Source organism: Pteronotus mesoamericanus, unplaced genomic scaffold, assembly GCF_021234165.1.
Source record: "Pteronotus mesoamericanus isolate MK-2021 breed Mesoamerican mustached bat unplaced genomic scaffold, CSHL_Meso_final contig_221, whole genome shotgun sequence".
Taxonomy (NCBI): domain Eukaryota; kingdom Metazoa; phylum Chordata; class Mammalia; order Chiroptera; family Mormoopidae; genus Pteronotus; species Pteronotus mesoamericanus.
This window is the reverse complement of record NW_026555092.1, coordinates 6,435,128-6,454,296: the sequence shown is the minus strand read 5'-3', so window position 1 is coordinate 6,454,296 and position 19,169 is coordinate 6,435,128. Positions and strand designations below refer to the sequence as shown.

The window sequence follows — 19,169 nt, the reverse complement described above, 5'->3', positions numbered from 1 at the left end:
TTATTTTCCTTACTGTGAAGGAAAAAAGTGAAAAAATTTTTCCCTCTGTTATCCAACCCACTACATTTATAGTTTTCCTGCCTAACCCCATTGTCCTTAGAGTTTGTCTAGGATGTTCAAGAAGGCATAGATAGTAACTACACTGGTAGATGAAATCAGACTTTCTGGGCTTGAATGCAGGCTCCCAAAACTCAGCCTCTTTGTGCCTCAGTTTTTTTATCTGTAAAATAGGGACAATAACAGGACTTTACTATCCTCACAGGATTTAGTTAATAAATGTAATATGCTTAAGACAGTACCTGCTGTTTTAATAAAAGAAAATAAAATGATGCAGGAGCCCAGGAAACATGTCTACCTTCTTTACCATTGAATCCCAATGGCCAACACAGTTTAAAACAAAAGAGGAATCAGTAGATATTTTAAATAAGTGGTAGGGGGATTTCTAATAACCTAGTAGTGTTTAGAGCAAGGAACTGATAGATGCGTTCCACGCTCTGTAGGAGGAACACACCACATTATACGGAGAGTAGTTGAAGCAACAGAATATGTGGAGCTGGATTTGACTGGGGTAAGGACAATTCGGGAGGGCGCAATCCTCAGATTTTTAGGAAGGCCATCCTGGGCAAAAGAGCAGATTTCTTACAGCTTCACTGGGGAGAATCAGGACTGGGAGGGGGCGGAGGGGGCAATAACAAATGAGAACTTGGCTCTTTATGTTAAAGGTTAAGGAATTCCACGAGGTGTTGCGAAGCAAGTACTGTAAGGAACCGAAACGCGCATATCCCCGAAGACTGCGGGGCGGAGACTCCGAGGCTGGAATTCTATAGCACTTTAGATTAAGGCGTCGTGTGATTAGTGAAAATTTGGCGGGAACAGGAAAACGCCGAACGAAGGGAGTGACGTAAAATGCCGCTCATTGACGGGGGTGGGATTATACGGTCCTGAAATGCGGAAGTATTAGTGGATTGGTTGCTTTATTGAGCATAGATACCATCCTGCGAACCCTTGCTTCCGTTTGCGCAGCGTGTTTTGCCCTTAGTAAAGACGGCCGCGGAGGCTTCCGGCCTTACAGGAAGTGGCGTGAGCGTCTTCGGAAGCACGGCCCGCAAGGACAGGAAAAGACCTAGGACTCACGAGCATTGATTGGCTGAAGCGAGAAGCGTTCTGGACACTGATTGGCTCCGCCATTCGCGGGAAGGAGTTTGTGGCGCCATCGAAAAGTAGATATAGCGCTGCGACCGCAACAAGGTTCTGAGGCACTGGGCGAACACAGCAAACTGGAACTTCCAGGGCGTCTTCCCTGAGGAAAACGTGACCAAGATGTGGAATAGCAGTAATAAGTGGGGCAGAGGATGAGATTCACTAGAATTTAGCAAGCAGGGCAGGAATCGGAGAGGCGTGTAGCCGCGGCAGTGGGGAGGGGCGGGAGCTGAAATGGGGCGTTTGGGGGCCGGGGTCAGGGAGAGAAGATTAGGTAGATGCTGGGAGTGTTTGGGTGGGGGCAGTGAAGACTGAGGGGACCTGTGGATTTTTCAGAAGCTTGGAAAGCAACTCAGATACTAATACGATTGTTATTTAAAACCAGGTGGATATGAGAGCTACGGCAGCTCCACGTTCGGGGGAGCTGGTGGCTACACACAGTCCCCAGGCGGCTTTGGATCGCCGGCACCTTCTCAGGCGGAAAAGAAATCAGTAGGTTGAAAGAGTATTTCGTTCTATTTTATCTGTTCTGAACCTCGTAACTCATCCTCGTGAGGAAATTAATTCGGCGAAGGGTATAAAATAACTGATTCAATAAAGGTCAATTATTATCTTACAGAATCTTATAGTTAAGTGCTGTTAAGTCTGAAAAAAGGAACCTCCCCAAACTTTGCATCCACTGTTTCCTTGGCTTTATTTTGAAAGGTACTAATATTGCCAAAGTCTTGTGGGAAAACAACTTGTATTAATAGCCTGTGTTACATTTTTTATGTATTCAAAGTCGTTTTAAAACTAAACATAGATGATATAATGAGGTGGAAAGAACATGGTCGTTAAAGTCGAGTAGATCTGTTCTCTAAACACTAGTTGCAGAGTGTAGTATCATTGAACAAATTTCTTAACCTCCTTGGGAGTCAGTTTTGCACCTACTAAATGAGATTTATAATACATGCTTTCAAGGTTGTTGCGAGACTTAATATACTATATATGAAGTGCCTGCACCATAGTCGCTTTCAATAAATGGTCCTGGATATTATTTAAATGAAGCTAAGTATTGGAGCCAAAATAAAGTGTCTAGAATGTACTTTGCCTTTTAACTGGAGGTGTGAGTTTAGTGAAGTGACATGAACCCTGTAGTTTTGGTGGCCCTTGGTTTTTTCCTGTCTGATAATGGTACTGGTATTACTCATACTACAAGGATTTCATAAATAAGCTAATGTATAAGAAAGTGATCTGTAAAAAGCTGTTCAGGTGCTGGTGGTGGTTATTTACTCTTTCAGAAAAGAGTTTGCATTTAACAACTGCTATTGATTTCATCCTTTAAATACAGGGTTGATTTGGCCTCTCTTTAGGGTGTCATTCAGAGGTGGTGTTACGATTCAGTATTAGCAAGTTCTATATTTGTATACAGATTAATAAGCTTTTACCTGAACTGTTAATTCAGGGATGGGTGTTGGTGGGAAAGAATTCATTGATAATTTTTATATGTTTGGACATTGCTTTATATTTTTCATTTAACATTTCATATAATCCTGTAAGGTATTTATTGCTTACTCTACTGTACAACGGAGGCTCAGGGAGATTAAGGACTCCCTAAGCTTACACAGTAAATAACTGGAACCACACAGAGCACACGTGATGCTGAGCAAATCCAAAGTTTGGGAAGCAGTTTTTTTCTCTCTGTTGTAGTTTTCTTTTTCCCATGAAGACTAGAGGGACTAGTTTTTCTAATTTTGCCTTCTTTGAGGCTGTGAAGGTGGAAAGCAAGAGAGATAATTGGTTCTCATTTTTTCTCCCAAAGTTTAACTAATTTTCTTCATTCCAGTTGTTAGAATTTTTATCTCAGGATCCCAAGCTTGGGCTTTGTATTAAAACAGCATTTCAAAGAATAATGATGGTTATAAGCTGGAGGCTCAAACCCAGGTATTTTTGTGTTTAAAAGCTAGTGCCTTTTCCGCAGTAAATTACATCAATGCCCTATTTAAATGTTTTCTGTTGACTGTAAACTTAACATTTGATTGAACCATGTGAAATTTTCAGCGTTATACCTATTAAAATGGTGGTTTTACACAGTACTTCAGAGTAGTGTGTGGCTTATAGCTAGAAAATAGTTGTTTCAGCGTTAAACATAATTGTGCTGGCACACTCTAAATCTCATTGGAATAAACCAGGAATGCTTTGCAGTTGGTTCCTAGCACATAATAGGTGCTTGTTAAAAACACAAGCCACAACTAATTTGCGATGAATTTGAAGGTATTTCTAACATCTCAGTAATTACCTATACATAGCTTTTTTACCTGAGAAGTAATATTTGTTGAATGCCTATGTAGAGATTGGTATTATCACTTTTATATATGTTTTATGTTTCACTTACAACTTGAAAAGTAAATGTCTTCATTTTACGGAACAGTTAGCAGTGTGTCCAGGGCCGTGGAGCTGGGATTTGAACACAGGTCAATAACTGTCTGACTCCAAAGCTCACGTTCCTGCTGCTGTTACTATAATGGTTCTTTGTTTTCTTAAATTGCAGATGCGATAAAAACGTCAGTTGTGATAAGTGAGAACAGAATATACACTGTGAGAACTAAATCTGGAACCTTAGCAGATTTTAAATCTGTATATACTAATGGTCCATATAACTTCACCTATAAAATACCTTAAAGTAAAATTGAAAAATATAGTTGATTCCTTCACATCCTTATTAAAAGCTATTGCAAATGTAGAGTGAGGAACAATAGCTGACATTTATGGAGTGTGTATGATGTACCAGGTAGTATTCTAAGTACTTTACCACATATTTCATTTTCATAATGATTTTAACCTGGTTTTATAGATGAGGAAACTGAGGTACAGATGAGTTTAGAAATGTGACCAAAAGCACACGGTTCCTGAGTAGTAGAGCCATAATCTTAAGCCTCAAATGCTGCCTTTTGTGGCATGTGCTTTGGTGGTTGGCTGGGCTTATTTTTTGCCATCCTGCCAATACCATCCAAAATTACACTTCAGCAAAGTAAAACATTGCTGGTGTCATGGACCTTTAGGGCAAAGTTACAACTATTAAATCAGTGAAAGTCTACTATGTTCCGTCTTACATGTACAGCAGTTATCAGGTTACTTCCTGTTGATTCTGACAGGGAGAACTCTGATCTTTAATCTGCTATGCTTTTTGCTTTTTTTGTCTTGTATATTCCCTCTATGAGTCTGTGGGAGTGCATATTTGTCCTCAGCCTGTAATGCTAATTCCTCGGCCATTTTTTCACTCTCAAATTTTTTGCACTTCAAAGGTCAGCCTAAAATGCTCACTCTTCTCCAGGTCGCCACTACATTTTTCTGATACCCCACGTAGCGCATCTCGTTCTGTAGTGTATCAAGATCAAGTTTGTTACTTGTGTTTTTACCTCCGCTAGGTTTGGAGTGTGTTAAGGGCAAACTGTACTCATCTTTATGTCACCCAGACAACCCCTGGCCAATCATAGGCAAAAAAAGAGTTAATGCTATTGTCAGACTGCTTCAGGATGTGATTCGCGTGTCCTTACTAGATAATCTTCTGCCTATCACATTCTGTTCCTTTCCTTTAAGATGCCTATTATAGCCAAGCTTTTATCCCATTTTTCCGAAGATTTCCATGTGATTGTCAGAGTATCTGTCCTAATGGAAGTCACACCTCTGCTATAGTAAGAAATTTAGAGCAAGTCCAAAGTTCTGTCTCAAAATGGCCATTTCTCAAACCCTTTCCAGTTACCATCTTATCAGTGACAAATAGCTCCAGCTTGCCTTCAGCATAAAGCTGGGGTTTCCTCTGGAAAAGTTTATTCAGGAAGTAGGTCATTCCTTATGCTGTCCTCACTCTGGTCCACTTATTTTGGTGAATCTCTAGTACAACACAAACTTAGCCATTCATCAGGAGCTCTGAAGTCAAACCTGGCATTTGTTAGCTATATAACCTTGGTTTCCATTTCTGTGAAGCAAGGACAATGAGGTTTGTTTTGAAGATCCAATGTTATATGCACAGTTCTTGGCATATATAGCAGGTATTATATGAGTGGTCGTTATTATTTCAATTGAATTTATGTACACTCCTTTCAGAGAGCCCGAGCCCAGCACGTTGTACCCTGTACCATATCTCAGCTGCTTTCTGCCACTATGATTGATGAAGTGTTCAGAATTGGGAATGTTGAGATTTCACAGGTATTAAGAATGAAATAAAAATTACTTCATTTAAAAATATGTAAGTATTACTTTGGTTTTGAAGAAAACCGGACTTTTTTTTCTTCTGATCTAGGTCGTCATTGTGGGGATAATCAGACATGCAGAGAAGGCCCCAACCAACATTGTTTACAAAATAGATGACATGACAGCTGCACCCATGGATGTTCGCCAGTGGGTTGACACAGATGTAAGCAGTTTTTGAATCAGGGTGGGGTTACTTTGGGACTTTGGAGATGTTGGACTATTTTTAGTTTTACTTTTTAAAGGTTCTTATTATAAAAATAATGCATAAGCAAGACATCAAAGATGAGATTAATATACCTCATTTCATAAAGGTTTAAAATCTCACAAACTTTCCAAAATACTATAAACAAAGTTAAAAGGCAAGTGACAAGAGGCACTAGAATATAAACTGTGAGAACAAGGAGTTTTAGGTTGTCATTGTATCCCCAAAACCTAGAGCAATGCTAGATACATGGGGGCCCTGGGTAGATATTTAAATAAATGGGAAAATGTTCTGCAACATATTACAAACACTTAAAATTTTTGTATAATAAAAGCTCTTACAAAGAAAAACCAACTATATTTTAGAGAAATGGGCAAAGCAGCACAGATAATTCATTGTAGATGAAATATAAATTATAATAATAATAATAACAAAAGCAGTTTTAATAAACATTAAGATATCTTTTTAAAAAAAAAAAAAAGGTTTCATTTATTTTTAGAGAGAGGAAAGGGAGAGAAACATCAGTGTGTAGTTGCTTCTTGTGTGCCCCCTGGTGGGGACCTGGCCTGCAACCAAGGCATGTGCCCTACACTGGGAATCGAACTGACAACCCTTTGGTTCACAGGCCAGCGCTCAGTCCACTGAGCCACACCAGACAGGGCTAAGATATTTTTAACTTACTAGGTTGGCAAAGAAAAATTAGAATGGCATGCCTACATCTGATGAGAGCAGTAGCTAGCACGGTGCCTCTAGCACTTAGTCACTGTTTTTATGGGCAAGTAGATACCATCATACTCTGATAAGTATAAATTGATAAAAGTTTTTTCAAAAGCCAGCTGATGATGGAAACCACCCATCATAAAAATGTTGATTTTTTCTCATACTCCACTGCTAGAGATTTATTGGATTGGCCAAAAAGTCCATTCAGTTTTTTCTGTAAAATAAAAGACACATTCTTCATTTTCACCAATAACTATTGATTTGGATATTTTGAGTATGTCAGCTATCTACCATGTGGTATAACATTGATTGTTCTTAACTAATGTCGTCATTTGATCACTGTCACCTTCCAGCTGGTCAACCAGACCATGGAGCATTGTCCAGCAGGAGATCTCCAGCACAAAACTTTGTAAATCACTTTGGCATGTTTGATCAGCCTCAGCACCTTCTCTATACAATGCACAAACCTTTGTGGGTTTTTATGGGTGGAGTTGTTTGTTTGTTTGTTTTTGCATTTCAGTGGTGTTTTTACCTTTCTTGAAATAATGGAGTATAATATGCCAAAAATGTCACATGTTTTCTTCCATCTTCAATATTAAAATGGCTACACAAAAATTCACCAATTCGGTAAGTTTTTTTAATGCATGCTGATATGACAGCTGTCACAACACAATCTAACAAAATTGTTTTGTATGAAGTTAAAGACGTCTAAGTGCTATTAGAGCCATCTTAGGGGGAAAAAAGCGAGCGAACTCTTTGGCCAACCTAATACATTAAGGAAATAATTAAATACATGTGCAATGATTCAGTTGTAACAATGCTGATCATAGCATTATTTGTAGTAATGAAAACTTAAAAGCAATCTCAAAATGCTGGCAATAGGGTATTATTAATTAAACTTTGGTACGTTCATAAAATATTCCAAATGATGTAGAAAAGTATGTATGATCACAAAGAAATGTTTACCATAAATTGTTAATAGGAAAAGAGCAGGTTACAAGATAATATGTCTAGTGTGACCCCATTTTTGCAGAGTAACATATGGAAAAAATAGACAAAGAAAATACATGTCTTTTTTTTGTTTTTTAATTGGGCAGAAGTCCTCTTGTTTTATATTGTTGTTTTTAAAATACATTATAGCCCTGGCTGGTGTGACTCAGTGGATTGAGCGCTGGCCTGCTAACCAAAAGGTCACAGATTTGATTTCCAGTCAGGACATATGTCTGGGTTGCAGGCCAGGTCCCCAGCTGGGGAGCACGTGAGAGGCAACCATACATTGATGTTTCTCTCCCTCTCTTTCTCCCTCCCTTCCCCTATCTAAAAATAAATAAAATATTTAAAAATAAAAAATAAAATACATTATAGAAAATTTGGATAGTAAACACTTTATATTCTGTTTTTACTTCAAAATCCACAAGTCATCTATGGAGAAATAACTTGGTAGTTATTTATTTTCTTCTCAGGAAAATACAGGATAATTTATTTACTAGTTATTATTGGGATATATATTCTAAACCAAACTGCTGGGCTCTAGGTATACAAAGATTGAAAAAGACAGTCCCTGCCATCAAATGGGGAGGTAGATACTAAAAATGCATAATACTTCAGGCTCATGCAAAATTTACCATGCTTGCTTATAAAACATTTTAAAATCACCTGAAATCCCATATCCCAGAGATGACTATTGTTATAACATTTTGGTAAATAGATTTCAGACATTTCTCTTTGCGTATCTGTACATATATTAGATGTATGCATACAATTTTATATAAAGGATGATATGCAACTGCTCTGTAATCTCTTTATTCAAAACCATGTTGTAGAACTGATTTCTTAATGTCAGTAAATATAGATTTAGATAATCATTTTTAGCAGTTGCCTATTCCATCTCTTAATTAACAGCAGACCCAATCAGGGAACATTTAGCTTGTTTCCAATCATTTGCTATTATAGACAGTGCCCCAAAGAATACCTTTGTGGACATCTCTTCATGATTATAAGGTAGTCTTTTTAAGATGAAGTCTTAAAACTAGAGTTTCTGAAACATACATTTTATATTTTTTTACTTAAAAAAAAATCTCACATTTACATTTTTACAGGGTTTTTTTCTCCTTCATAAAGATACCAATTTATGTATTTCATTAGTGCATGAGAGTATCCAGTTAGCTGTCCACATCTTTTTTGACAATGGGTTTTATGAATCTTAAATTTTTGTTGGATAGTTTTTAAAAATACAGTCTTGTCGATGAGAATTTTCTTATTTTTTTACTTGTATTTCTTTGGTTTTAGTGAGATTAAAATTTTTTACTATGTTTAATGTTAATTTGGGTGTTTTATCTGGTGTAGATTCAGCTATGTAAAACAATAGGTGGAGTGAAATGCAAAATAGTTGATGATCTCCATGTGATGGGAATTGGATGTTTTATTTTTAAAGACATTTTAAAAAAATTCTAGTTTTTTATAGTTGTGTATTTTATAATCAAAAATTTTTAAGACTTGGTTTATATATATTTTCTTATAAGGAATGTGTACATGTTCTAGGAAACCCCAATATCCCAGTTAACCATTATTAACATTTTGGTGTGTACTTTTCCCCCACATGGGAAATGAGCTTTTTCCTACATGTCACAATTGGTCTTCCCAGGCAATTAATAGAATTCTATGGTGTTAGATATTTAAGGTGTTCTAATTTTTTTGTATTGTAATCTATGCTATGGTGAATATTCCTGAAGCTAAATGTTAATACATGTTCTTAATTCCTTTAATTCCTAAAAGTAGAACTGCTATGCTGGTAAGTATGTCCACTGTCCACCAGAAAGTTGTGTGCATAACAGCATTGAATGAGAGTACAATAATTGTTTGCTTTTTTATGATGTGCAAAACATAGAGCTTTGGAACTGGAAATTACACTTAGAGATTTTTATTCTAATTTCTGATTTTACAAAAAAGTAAATTCTAAAAGGGAGGGTAAACTAGTTAGTGCCATATTAGGGTACTATAGCCGTTTCACTTTATCACTTTCTGTACGTAATTTAGAGATTTTGATGAGACTTTCACCAACATCACTAAAACCTTAGTGATATGTTTGTATTTCATCTGTTAGGATGCCAGTGGTGAAAACACTGTGGTTCCTCCAGAAACATATGTGAAAGTGGCTGGCCATCTGAGATCTTTTCAGGTAAAGTCAGGGAAAAAATGACTGTAAAATGTATTTGCGTGAAACAATTTCTGGATTCATGCCTGTGTTTAGGATATATAAAACTTAACTAAAGTCCCACCCTGGCTGATGTGGCTCAGTGGATTAAGCACTGGACTGAGAACCGAAAGGTTGCTTCTTTGATCGCGAGTCAGGGCTAGTGCCTGGGTTGCAGGCCAGGTCCCCCATTAGGGGTGTGTGAAAGACAACTGACCGAGGTATTTCTCACACATGGATGTTTCTCTCACTCCCTGCCCCTCTCTCTAAAAACAAATAAACTCTTAAAAACTTAAGTTTCCATGTTTAAAAATGGGAGTTATAATGAAGTTATTTTACTGTTCTCTTTTTCAAAAGGAAATAATGGATTTTTACCTTAATAGAAAACTAAGAATGGTAGAGAAAGAACAGGATCTCCACTTGCAGTTGCCACCTGTGATCTCCGCTAGGTGTAGATGGGTGGACCCTGCATCTAGAGTCAGGATACTAGGCTTTGCTTGGTAGTATAACCTTGAGCAAGTCGTTGAACATCTCTGATTTGGTTTGGGGTTTTTTATAATATTTTATTGACTATATTTTGGATTAGCCTTGAGTTAAAAGTTTTAAGTGTGTAACACATTTTTCCCATATTAGCAAAATGTAACTGAGAAAAGAGCCATAATGTTTTTGAACTGAAGTTGACTTGAATATGCTTATTGTCCCAATTCACTTTTCTCTTTAATAGAACAAAAAAAGCCTCGTAGCCTTTAAGATCATGCCCCTGGATGATATGAATGAGTTCACTGCACATATTCTGGAAGTAGTGAATGCGCACATGATGCTGACCAGAACTAACAGCCAGGTGAGCAGCTTCATTCATTGTTTTCTCTTCCCTGTAAGAGCATAGTAAGCTTCTATCCTCTGGCTTTGATTAACTTGACATTTTGAAGGTTGAGCCAGAAGAAAGGTATCACTTGGTCCTTAAAACATTTTCTGCATGAGATTTGCCATGTTATTTTATTCCACTGAAGCAATCATGTTCCCTTCAGAATTATGAGTTCCTCCGACCCCACAGGCATGGATGGCTGGGACCTAAGACAAACTTCAAGTGTAGACACGTAACTATAGGCTCAGCTCTTAGTGCCAGGATTGTCGGTCCATAGTCAAAGAAAAATCTCAACTAGGACAGCATTTTTGCTGCTTTCCTTCCAGCCAGTTGGCTACATAGTTAAAATGTATGCACCCTTATTTTGTCCCTGAAATTGTATTTCTTGTTTCATACTGAAATTTGTCAACCTTTTCTGTTGTATGAATTCAGTTTGGCAAGACGGTCTAGGACCACACAAGGGGTTTGTTGATTCCAGTGTTAGAATGTCCTTAGATGTTTCTTTCTTTCTCTCTTTTTTTTAATTGTTGTTCTATTACAGTTGTCCTAATTTTCCCCCATTTCTCTCCCCTGCTCTGCCCACTCCCCGCTCCCACATTTTGTCCCCACCCTGTTGTCTACATCTATCGGTCATTTAAACCTGTTCCTTGATTAGACCCTTCCTCTTCTTTTCCTCCTTATCCTCCCTTCTTCCCCCTCTCCTCTCGTCATTGTCAGTCTGTTTTTTTGTTTCTGTGCCTCTGATTCTGATGGCAAGATGCAGGATTGATTACAGTAGGAGAGAGACTGATGAGCCATTAAGGATGCTATTGCATCCTGTTCTGTGCCAAGCTCTTTGTTAAGTACTGGGGATACAGAGATAATATATTCTATCATTTGAAAAATATTTATTGAGCCTAGTATTTGCCAGTCATTAGTCTAGGCTCTTGGAATACAACAGTTAACAAGATGGACAAAGTGCCCTCAAACGTAAGTTCTTGAGAGAAATGGGCAATAAATAAGAAAAAAATATGTATTTTAGATAGTTACAGATGTGCTGAAATAAAATTAAGCAGAATAGAAGAGAGTAATGGAGGGAATAAGAATGGCACAATTGAGGACTATGACTTACATCCAAGATGGAGGTGTAGGTAGATACACTTTGTCTCCTTGCACAGCCAAAAGGACAACAACAAATCTAAAAACAAAAAGTAACCAGAACTGCCAGAGGTTCCAACATCCGAATCATAGGGGTGCCAGAAGGAAGAGAGGAAGAGCACGAAATTGAAAACTTATTTGAAAAAATAATGAAAGAGAACTTCCCCACTCTGGCCAAGGAAATAGACTTCCAGGAGACCCAGGAAGCTCAGAGAGTCCCAGAGAAGTTGGACCCAAGGAAGCACACACCAAGGCACATGATAATTACATTACCCAAGATTAAAGATGATGAGAGAATCTTAAAAGCCGCAAGAGAAAAGGAGACAGGTACCTACAAGGGAGTTCCCATAAGACTCTCAGCTGGTTTCTCAAAAGAAAGCTTGCAGGCAAGAAGGGGCTGGAGAGAAGTATTGAAAAAGTCATGAAAGGCAAGAACCTACCATCCAAGATTACTCTCTCCAGCCAAGCTGTCATTTAGAATGGAAGGGCAGATAAAGTGCTTCCCAGATGAGGTCGAGTGAAAGGAGTCCATCATCACCAAGCCCTTACTATATGACATGTTAAAGGGCCTTACCTAAGAAAAAGGAGATCAAAAACTATGAACAGTAAAATGAGAGCAGACTCCCAACTATCAACAACTGAACCTGAAACAGAAACAAACTAAGCAAACAACTAGAACAGGAACAGAAGAATCACAGTAAAGGAGATCAGTGGGGAGGGGGAGAGAGGAGAATGGGGGGAAAGGTACTGGGAATAAGTATAAGTAGTAGAAACAAAATAGACAGGGAGAGGTTAAGAATAGCATAGGAACTGGAGAAGCCAGAGAATTTATATGTACGACCCATGGACATGAACTAAGGGTGGGGGATGCTGATGGAAGGGTGGGTGCAGGGCAGAGTGGAATAAGGGGGAGAGAAAAATGGGACAACTGTAATAACATAATCAATAAAATGTGTGTGTTGCTCCAGGAGGTTGGGGGACCATAATTGAGATGGAGGAAGAACATTCCAAGCAGAGGGAATGGAAAGTCAGAATCCATGAAGCTGGAATAAGCTTGGCTTGTGTGAGACCAACAAGAAGGCCAGAATGTCTGAAGGGAAGCAAATGAGAGAGAAAACAGTTGGATGTAGGCTAGGAACCAGGATTCAAATCATGTAGGGCTTTGTAGATCATAGTAAGGATTACTTTATTCTAATTGATTCCAAACCTTCAGAAGGTTTTGTCTAGGGAATGAGGTGGTCTGATTTATGTATTTAAAATCTCACTCAGGCTGCTGTGTGGAAAATAGACTCTGAGGCACCAAGAATAGCTACAAAAGTAGTTTAGGAGAATGGTAACAGCAGCTGGAATTAGTAGTTGCACTTCGATATTATTTGAAGGGAGACCTGACAGTACCTATTGGAGGATTGGACATAGGATGTAAAGAAAAGAGAGGGTTCAGAAATGACTCTTAGGTTTGAACTTGAGCAGCTAGGTGAAGCCAGCAAGCTTGGAGGGTAAAATCCACAGTTCTGTTTTGGACTTAACCAAGTATGAAATGCCAGTTAAATATCTAAGTGGAGAACAGAATCGATTGAGTGAAGGTATTATAAGATAGGGACTCAAGGAAGATGTCAGGGATAGAGATAGAACTCTGGGAGTCACTGTTGTATAGGTGATATTTAAGGCTTGAATGAAATAGCTAGGGAGTTAAGAGGTCAGAGACCTAAGCCCTAGGGCACTAACCTTTAAAAGTCTGGAAGCAGAATAGGAGCCAGGGAAAGTTGAAGCAGTTGCCAGTTTGGTAGGAGGAAACCAGGAAATGTAATTCTCTAGAATACTCTGAAAGAGTATGTTAAGAAGAAGGGAACAGAGATAATTGCAGAATTCTACCTAGAAGTCAATAAGATGATAAGAGAGGTCTGCTCTCAAATTTGGAAACATAGATCTTTAAAAGATAGGCTTCAATAGAGGAGAGGGGGAAGGTGGGTTTGAGAATGAGATTGGGTAGAAAGCTATTTTATTCCTATACTTCATAACATATGGGGTGTGGCAAAAGTAGGTTTACAGTTGTGAGTACGCAAAACTCAGTTTATTCTCACATTATAATTATTGTGTTCCGTAGGAATAACTATAAGCCTACTTTTGCTCATGTATATGTATGTATCAATTGTTACAATACAAACAATCCTAAAGTAAGAATTGGTTAGGGAGTGGAAACTGGGAGTAAATAGTCCTTTCCCTCAAAGAGTTTACATTAAGCATTGGAGGTTCAGAGCACTTAAGCCAGTGGTAAGGGGCAAGTGCAGGGTGCCGCAGAACCTGAGAAGGGTTTCCTATCCTGACTTGGACGTCAAGAAAGACTCCCTGGAGGAGGTGGGGTCACTTGAAGCAGGACATGAGGTCATTTCAGCAGAGGTAATCAGGTAGGAAATAGCATTCAGTTCAGTACTACTGGGTCATAAAATGTAAACTTCTGTTGCACCAGCAGGCAGTGTGAAGGTATCTAGCTTGAAACCAAAGAACCACGACTGTGTTGGTGTTTTGTTTTGTTTGTTTTGTTTTGTTTTGTTTTCCTCAAAGCAGTAGACAGCTAATGAACATTTATTGAATGAATGACTCTCCTGACTGGATGGGATTTCTCCTGATGAGCCTCCACAGTGCTCCTCTATCCTGTTACGAGTACTTAGTATTTAATCTGTCATCCTTACTTACTCAGTTCAATCGATTAAATATTGACCGAGCACTAGGCACTGTGCAAACATGAAGGGACTTGTGGGGGAAAGTGTCATGCAAACAGTGTGATGGCTGCTATGAGAAAAAATGGCCAAATGCTGTGAGAGCCAAAAAGGAAGACCATGGCTTAACTTGGCTTGAAGAATGTCAAGGAAGCGTTTAGCAGGCAGATGAGGAGAGGAGCATTCTAGACAGGAAACAGTAGGTTCCAGTGAGGGGGGTGTTTTTGTGGATGGCAGGAAGTCCAAGTGCAGCTAGGGAGTAAAGTGTGTTGAAAAAGGAGTTATAAGGAATAAGATACAGATTTTGATGTCTAGTTGTAGGTCTTGAATGTATAGGAGTTTTATATATTTTCACAGGCAGGGGGAGCCACTTGGGAGCTTTTAGGCAGAGTAGTGGCTTGACCTGAAGTTACAACGGTAACAAGGAGGGTTGATTGGAGTAGGAGAGACTAGCAGCTGAAATGCCAATCAGAAGACCAGGGGTGTTGAGGACTGACTTGAACAACACTGAAAATGGTATTAAAAGGCTGTGGTGACAGATTGTGGACGGTAAGCGAATGAATGAGATCTGCATGATTAGATTTGGGTTTCTAACTGAGATGGGATATAGCAGGGCAAACAGTTTCGAGGAGGAAAGTAATTAATTTTATCTTGAAATATAAGATAACTAGGTAGAGATACCCAATAGATGGCTGGGAATAAAGATTTGTGGCCTAGGAGGAGGTCTGGAATGAAATCCTGGGAGAACTATAAGCCTTTTGGGAGACAGTAGAAAAGGAGGCTGGTAAGGGATATGGAGAAGGTATAGTTTGAGAGGTAAGTGGAGAACGAGAAGAATGTGGTATAAAAAGCCTAGAGAATCCCGATTGGTGTGTGACCCAGTTGGTTGGGGGTCATCCTGCAAAGCTAAAGGTCGCCAGTTCAATTCCCAGTTAGGGCACATGCATGGGTTGCGGGGTTCAGTCCCCACACAGGGCACAAACAAGAGGCAACTGATTGATGTTTCTCTCACATCGATGTTTCCCTTCCTCTCTTTCTCCCTCCTTTTCCCTCTAAAAATAAACAAGATCTCTTAAAAATAAAAATGAAGCCTAAAGAGGGGTATGTTACAAGAGAAGTATGCTCAGCAGTGTCTGCTTCTGAGAGGTCAAGTGTTATAAAGAGACTACCGGCTATGTTGGTTGTTCTCTTTGGTGAGAACAGTTTCAAAGGTGTATTGGGGAGAACTCAGATATTGAGGGGTTGAGGAGTACCTAAAGAGAAGGGAAATGAAAACAGTGATTATAGTCTGTTTTGTAAAATTTGTTTGTTGAAAAGGGGCTGTGGGAACTATTATTTTCTTCCACTGTAACACTTCATGCCTAGTTGCCACTCAGTGAATGCTTGAGTGATTCATCACCAAGAATGTCATTATAGCAAACATGAGTAATTTTCTTTTCAGTGCTAGTTTTCCTCTGGTTCCCCTCATGTCACACAGAATAGGAGTCAGGAGGTACTTTCCTCCCTGTTTGATATGAAGTGCTTCAAAGGATTACTTTACCTTCCTTTGAAATATCAGATAGTAGCTCGCTCTTCCAGTGTAATTACTTGATATTGGGAAAACTTTGCCTAAATTGTTTTTTGTAAACTGCTTATTAACAAGCTCTTTAAAATAGCAAGGAGTATGGTTAAATTGATGAATTTTCTAATGTTGTGAACCTTTTAATTTAGCCCTCAGCAGGGAGAGCACCTACCAGCAATCCAGGAATGGGTGAAGCAGGGAACTTTGGTGGGAATAGCTTCATACCAGCAAATGGCCTCACTGTGGCCCAAAACCAGGTAAATTATGCATACCTGAGTGGCTCCAGAAATGCAAAACAGATAATCCTAAATTTTCTTACTCCCTTAATGTTTCTAAGGCTGTCTAAGCACCCAACTTGGTTCCTTCCAATAAAGACACTTAGGTTTTAATAAGAGGGCTGATTCAAAGTAGTTGCTAAAATCTTTCTGATTTGAATGTTTAGGTGCTGAATTTGATTAAGGCTTGCCCAAGACCTCAAGGATTGAACTTTCACGAGCTCAAGAACCAGCTTCAGCACATGACTGTAGCCTCAATAAAGTAAGTATTTGGTTTCTGTGAGCTAGTGCTCCAGAATTATACCCATTTTACCTCATCAGAGTTTCCTGGTAATGAGAAGTGAGTTTTAAAAAACTATGTGTGGATTGCAGCCTATTGACAGAAAAGAAATTGTTCAATCATGGAAAAATACAAAAAGAACTCAAAAAGATGGTGCTGTCACATCACTCATTCATTTGTTCACTCAACAAATATGGAATCCCATTATGTACTGGGATGTAATTTTGAGCAAAAATTGACCTAATACCCCTTGTCAATTTAATCTGGAGGATCAAGGTCCTTCGCTCCTGGTCCTCAGGCGTACAGTCCCATTTGTATTACCATCCCCACTAAGGAGATATGTGCACTGGACCGTCTGGACCTGAAAGCCATTAGACAGTCCTTTCCTGAAGTTCTTGTTGTGATAACATGTTAGATAAGAAGTTTCCTGATTCTAGTGAACTAATCAACCAAACTGAGTGTTCTGGTGCTTGTTATGGTTGTTACCATAAATCATCTAATATTCTAGGCCCAGACAGAAAAAAAATGCTCAGGTCTAATTCCATCTCCTGTCCTATGAAATGAGGATAATAGTTTCTGTCTCAGTTACTATGATGATGACCTCATGTGACAGACACATAATAGGTGTTCTATAAATTGTTACTGTTACTTGATATGTTACTGACACTGGCCCTGAGAGCCTTGAAAGGTTTGAAGGCCTCTTATCATTTCTGGGAAGATCTTTCCTTTCCTTCCTGTAACTTTACTTCTCAGACGAGGTGTTAGAGTTTCAGCAGGTCGGTGGGGAGGGGCAACTTTTAAAAATAGCTCTTTATACTAGGAGATTTTTGTGTGCAGGATGAACTGTATAGCTTTAGGCCCTTGTTTTGATTTGCTTAGGCTAGTGTTTAAGTGAGGCCCTGTTTTCTTGCCTTGACACAATTTTGGAGAGGGATCCAAGGCAGCCCTCTCCCAATAGCCATGTCTCCATGGATTACTTAAGTTTTCTGGGTTTGTTTGTTTGTTTGTTTGTTTACCAGCATCTCTCCCTGCAAGAGCTTTCTGTGAGCAAATGGATGTGAATGCTTAATTAGGTTATAAAGTGGGGGTGGAGGCATGGTTGAAATTTACATTTTTGGCAATATCAGAAAGGTAATTGCCTTCTGTATGGTTTGAAAATGAGCCTTTGCCATTTCTTGTGCCATTTTAAGGTTGACACAGTGTCTTAAGAGGCTAACACAGAAGGGGGGTAAAGTCAGTCTCCATAAAACCCAGAGAAGAGATGGTAAAACAGTTCTTTGGAACCAGTCTAGTGTCAGAGCTAAAAAAAAGACTTTTTTTAATGTAAGAATTTTTTTTAAAAAACGAAATGAGCCTTTTCTCTCCTTTTCTTTCTAGGCAAGCTGTGGATTTTCTAAGCAACGAGGGGCACATCTATTCTACTGTGGATGATGATCATTTTAAATCCACAGATGCAGAGTAATTGGATCTAATTGAATCCCCAGCATATTTTCCAGCTGGACTTAGTTTTGCAATCTGCTTTCTCCAGCTGTGCATAGTTTGACCAGGTGACTTCTAGAAAGTAGGTTTCATCGATAAAAGGTCTCAATTGACCTCCTTTTGAAACTTACTGCTCTTCTGTTTTTTTGAAGCTCAAAGGGAGATAGCCAACTGACAGAGGTATGAACCAGAGTAGAATTTCTTCAAGAAGTTACAAATTAGCTAGTTACAATAATGTCAGGATAGATGGAAGTGGAAGAACAATGCTACCAAGAGAGTTGGCCAGTATTACTTATATAATACTCGAGAGTCTCTATTCCTAAAATATCTTCTGTTGACAGAAAATGAGTATGACGAGGGCCTGTCAGCAGAGAGATACCCAAGAAAACTGCTAATCTCTAGTTTTGTCTCCCATTTTGGTTATGTGGTATTCATTTCAGAATTGCACTTTTTCTTCAACTTGTTGTGGCTAATGTCAAAAGCATTTTTGTAAACATAATGTTCTAGGGAGGTGGCCTTTTGTGTCAGAGGAGTGGAAGAAATGTTACTGTTTTGTACAAAATAAGTACATTCATGTGGTTAATAAAGTAGTTATATTATTGTAGTAACTTGTGAAAACATTCTTATTTTTCTTTTTTAGTTAGTATAACTACTACCTTATGTGAGACAGTATAGCATAGCTTAACTTGGGTTCGACATCTTGGCTCTTGCGTTTTGGTTAGGATCTTGAGCAGGGTACGTCAGCTCTGAGAGCCTCCATTTATGAAAAGACAGCAATGGTGCGCAGGCCAGGTAGCTCAGTTGGTTAGAGCATTGTCTCAATAAGCCAAGGTTGCGGTGCGATCCCTGGTCAAATTGATGTTTCTCTGTCAAAATTAATTTACAGTAAAGACAACAGTGTCATTTCCTTCTAGGTTTGTTAAGAAACTTGAATGAAATAAAGTTTGTAAAGCATCTAGCTTTACCATTAATGAGGGTTATAAAATGGACTTAATCTTGATTCTAGCAGTATATAACCATGTGAATGAATCAAATACCTGCCATGTCATGTCAAGGTGAAACTTTGTAAAAACCTCAGCTATTTTTTGGCCAAGTTAATCAGCTCCTTTTCTCGTGGGAGAAGAAACTAGTTCAAAGATGGTTCTGACAACTCCAGAAAGTAAGCTACTTCTTGAATGAAAGAACTAATTCTGAGGTAAGTTAATGAGGTGTAATATGCAAATAAAAATTCTATAATTTTTTTAACTGTATTTCTAAATAAGATCTTAGTGGAGAAGGCTTCACTGCACTGGTTTCTAACCGTGAAC

The 19,169-nt window shown here is 38.6% G+C and overlaps 1 protein-coding gene and 1 non-coding gene across 2 annotated transcripts; both read left to right on the top strand.

Annotated features, from left to right (window-relative positions):
- Positions 1 to 1,142: 1,142 nt before the first annotated feature.
- On the top strand, positions 1,143 to 18,385 carry RPA2 (replication protein A2). Its single transcript, XM_054571507.1, has 9 exons — positions 1,143 to 1,333; positions 1,586 to 1,692; positions 5,287 to 5,388; positions 5,483 to 5,596; positions 9,459 to 9,533; positions 10,273 to 10,389; positions 15,978 to 16,085; positions 16,271 to 16,365; positions 17,761 to 18,385. The coding sequence occupies exons 1-9, from the start codon at positions 1,321 to 1,323 to the stop codon at positions 17,843 to 17,845; spliced, it is 816 nt and encodes a 271-aa protein (XP_054427482.1). The 5' UTR covers positions 1,143 to 1,320; the 3' UTR covers positions 17,846 to 18,385.
- On the top strand, positions 17,561 to 17,685 carry LOC129069503 (small nucleolar RNA SNORA26). Its single transcript, XR_008529005.1, has one exon. It is a non-coding gene; the product is annotated as a small nucleolar RNA SNORA26 (small nucleolar RNA).
- Positions 18,386 to 19,169: the final 784 nt, after the last annotated feature.

What these genes read in the sequence shown, in the direction of transcription:
- RPA2 (XM_054571507.1), top strand. An exon ending in TGACCAGAACTAACAGCCAG is followed by an intron (nt 10,390 to 15,977) that starts GTGAGCAGCTTC and finishes CTTTTAATTTAG; the next exon opens with CCCTCAGCAGGGAGAGCACC. An exon ending in ATGACTGTAGCCTCAATAAA is followed by an intron (nt 16,366 to 17,760) that starts GTAAGTATTTGG and finishes TTTTCTTTCTAG; the next exon opens with GCAAGCTGTGGATTTTCTAA.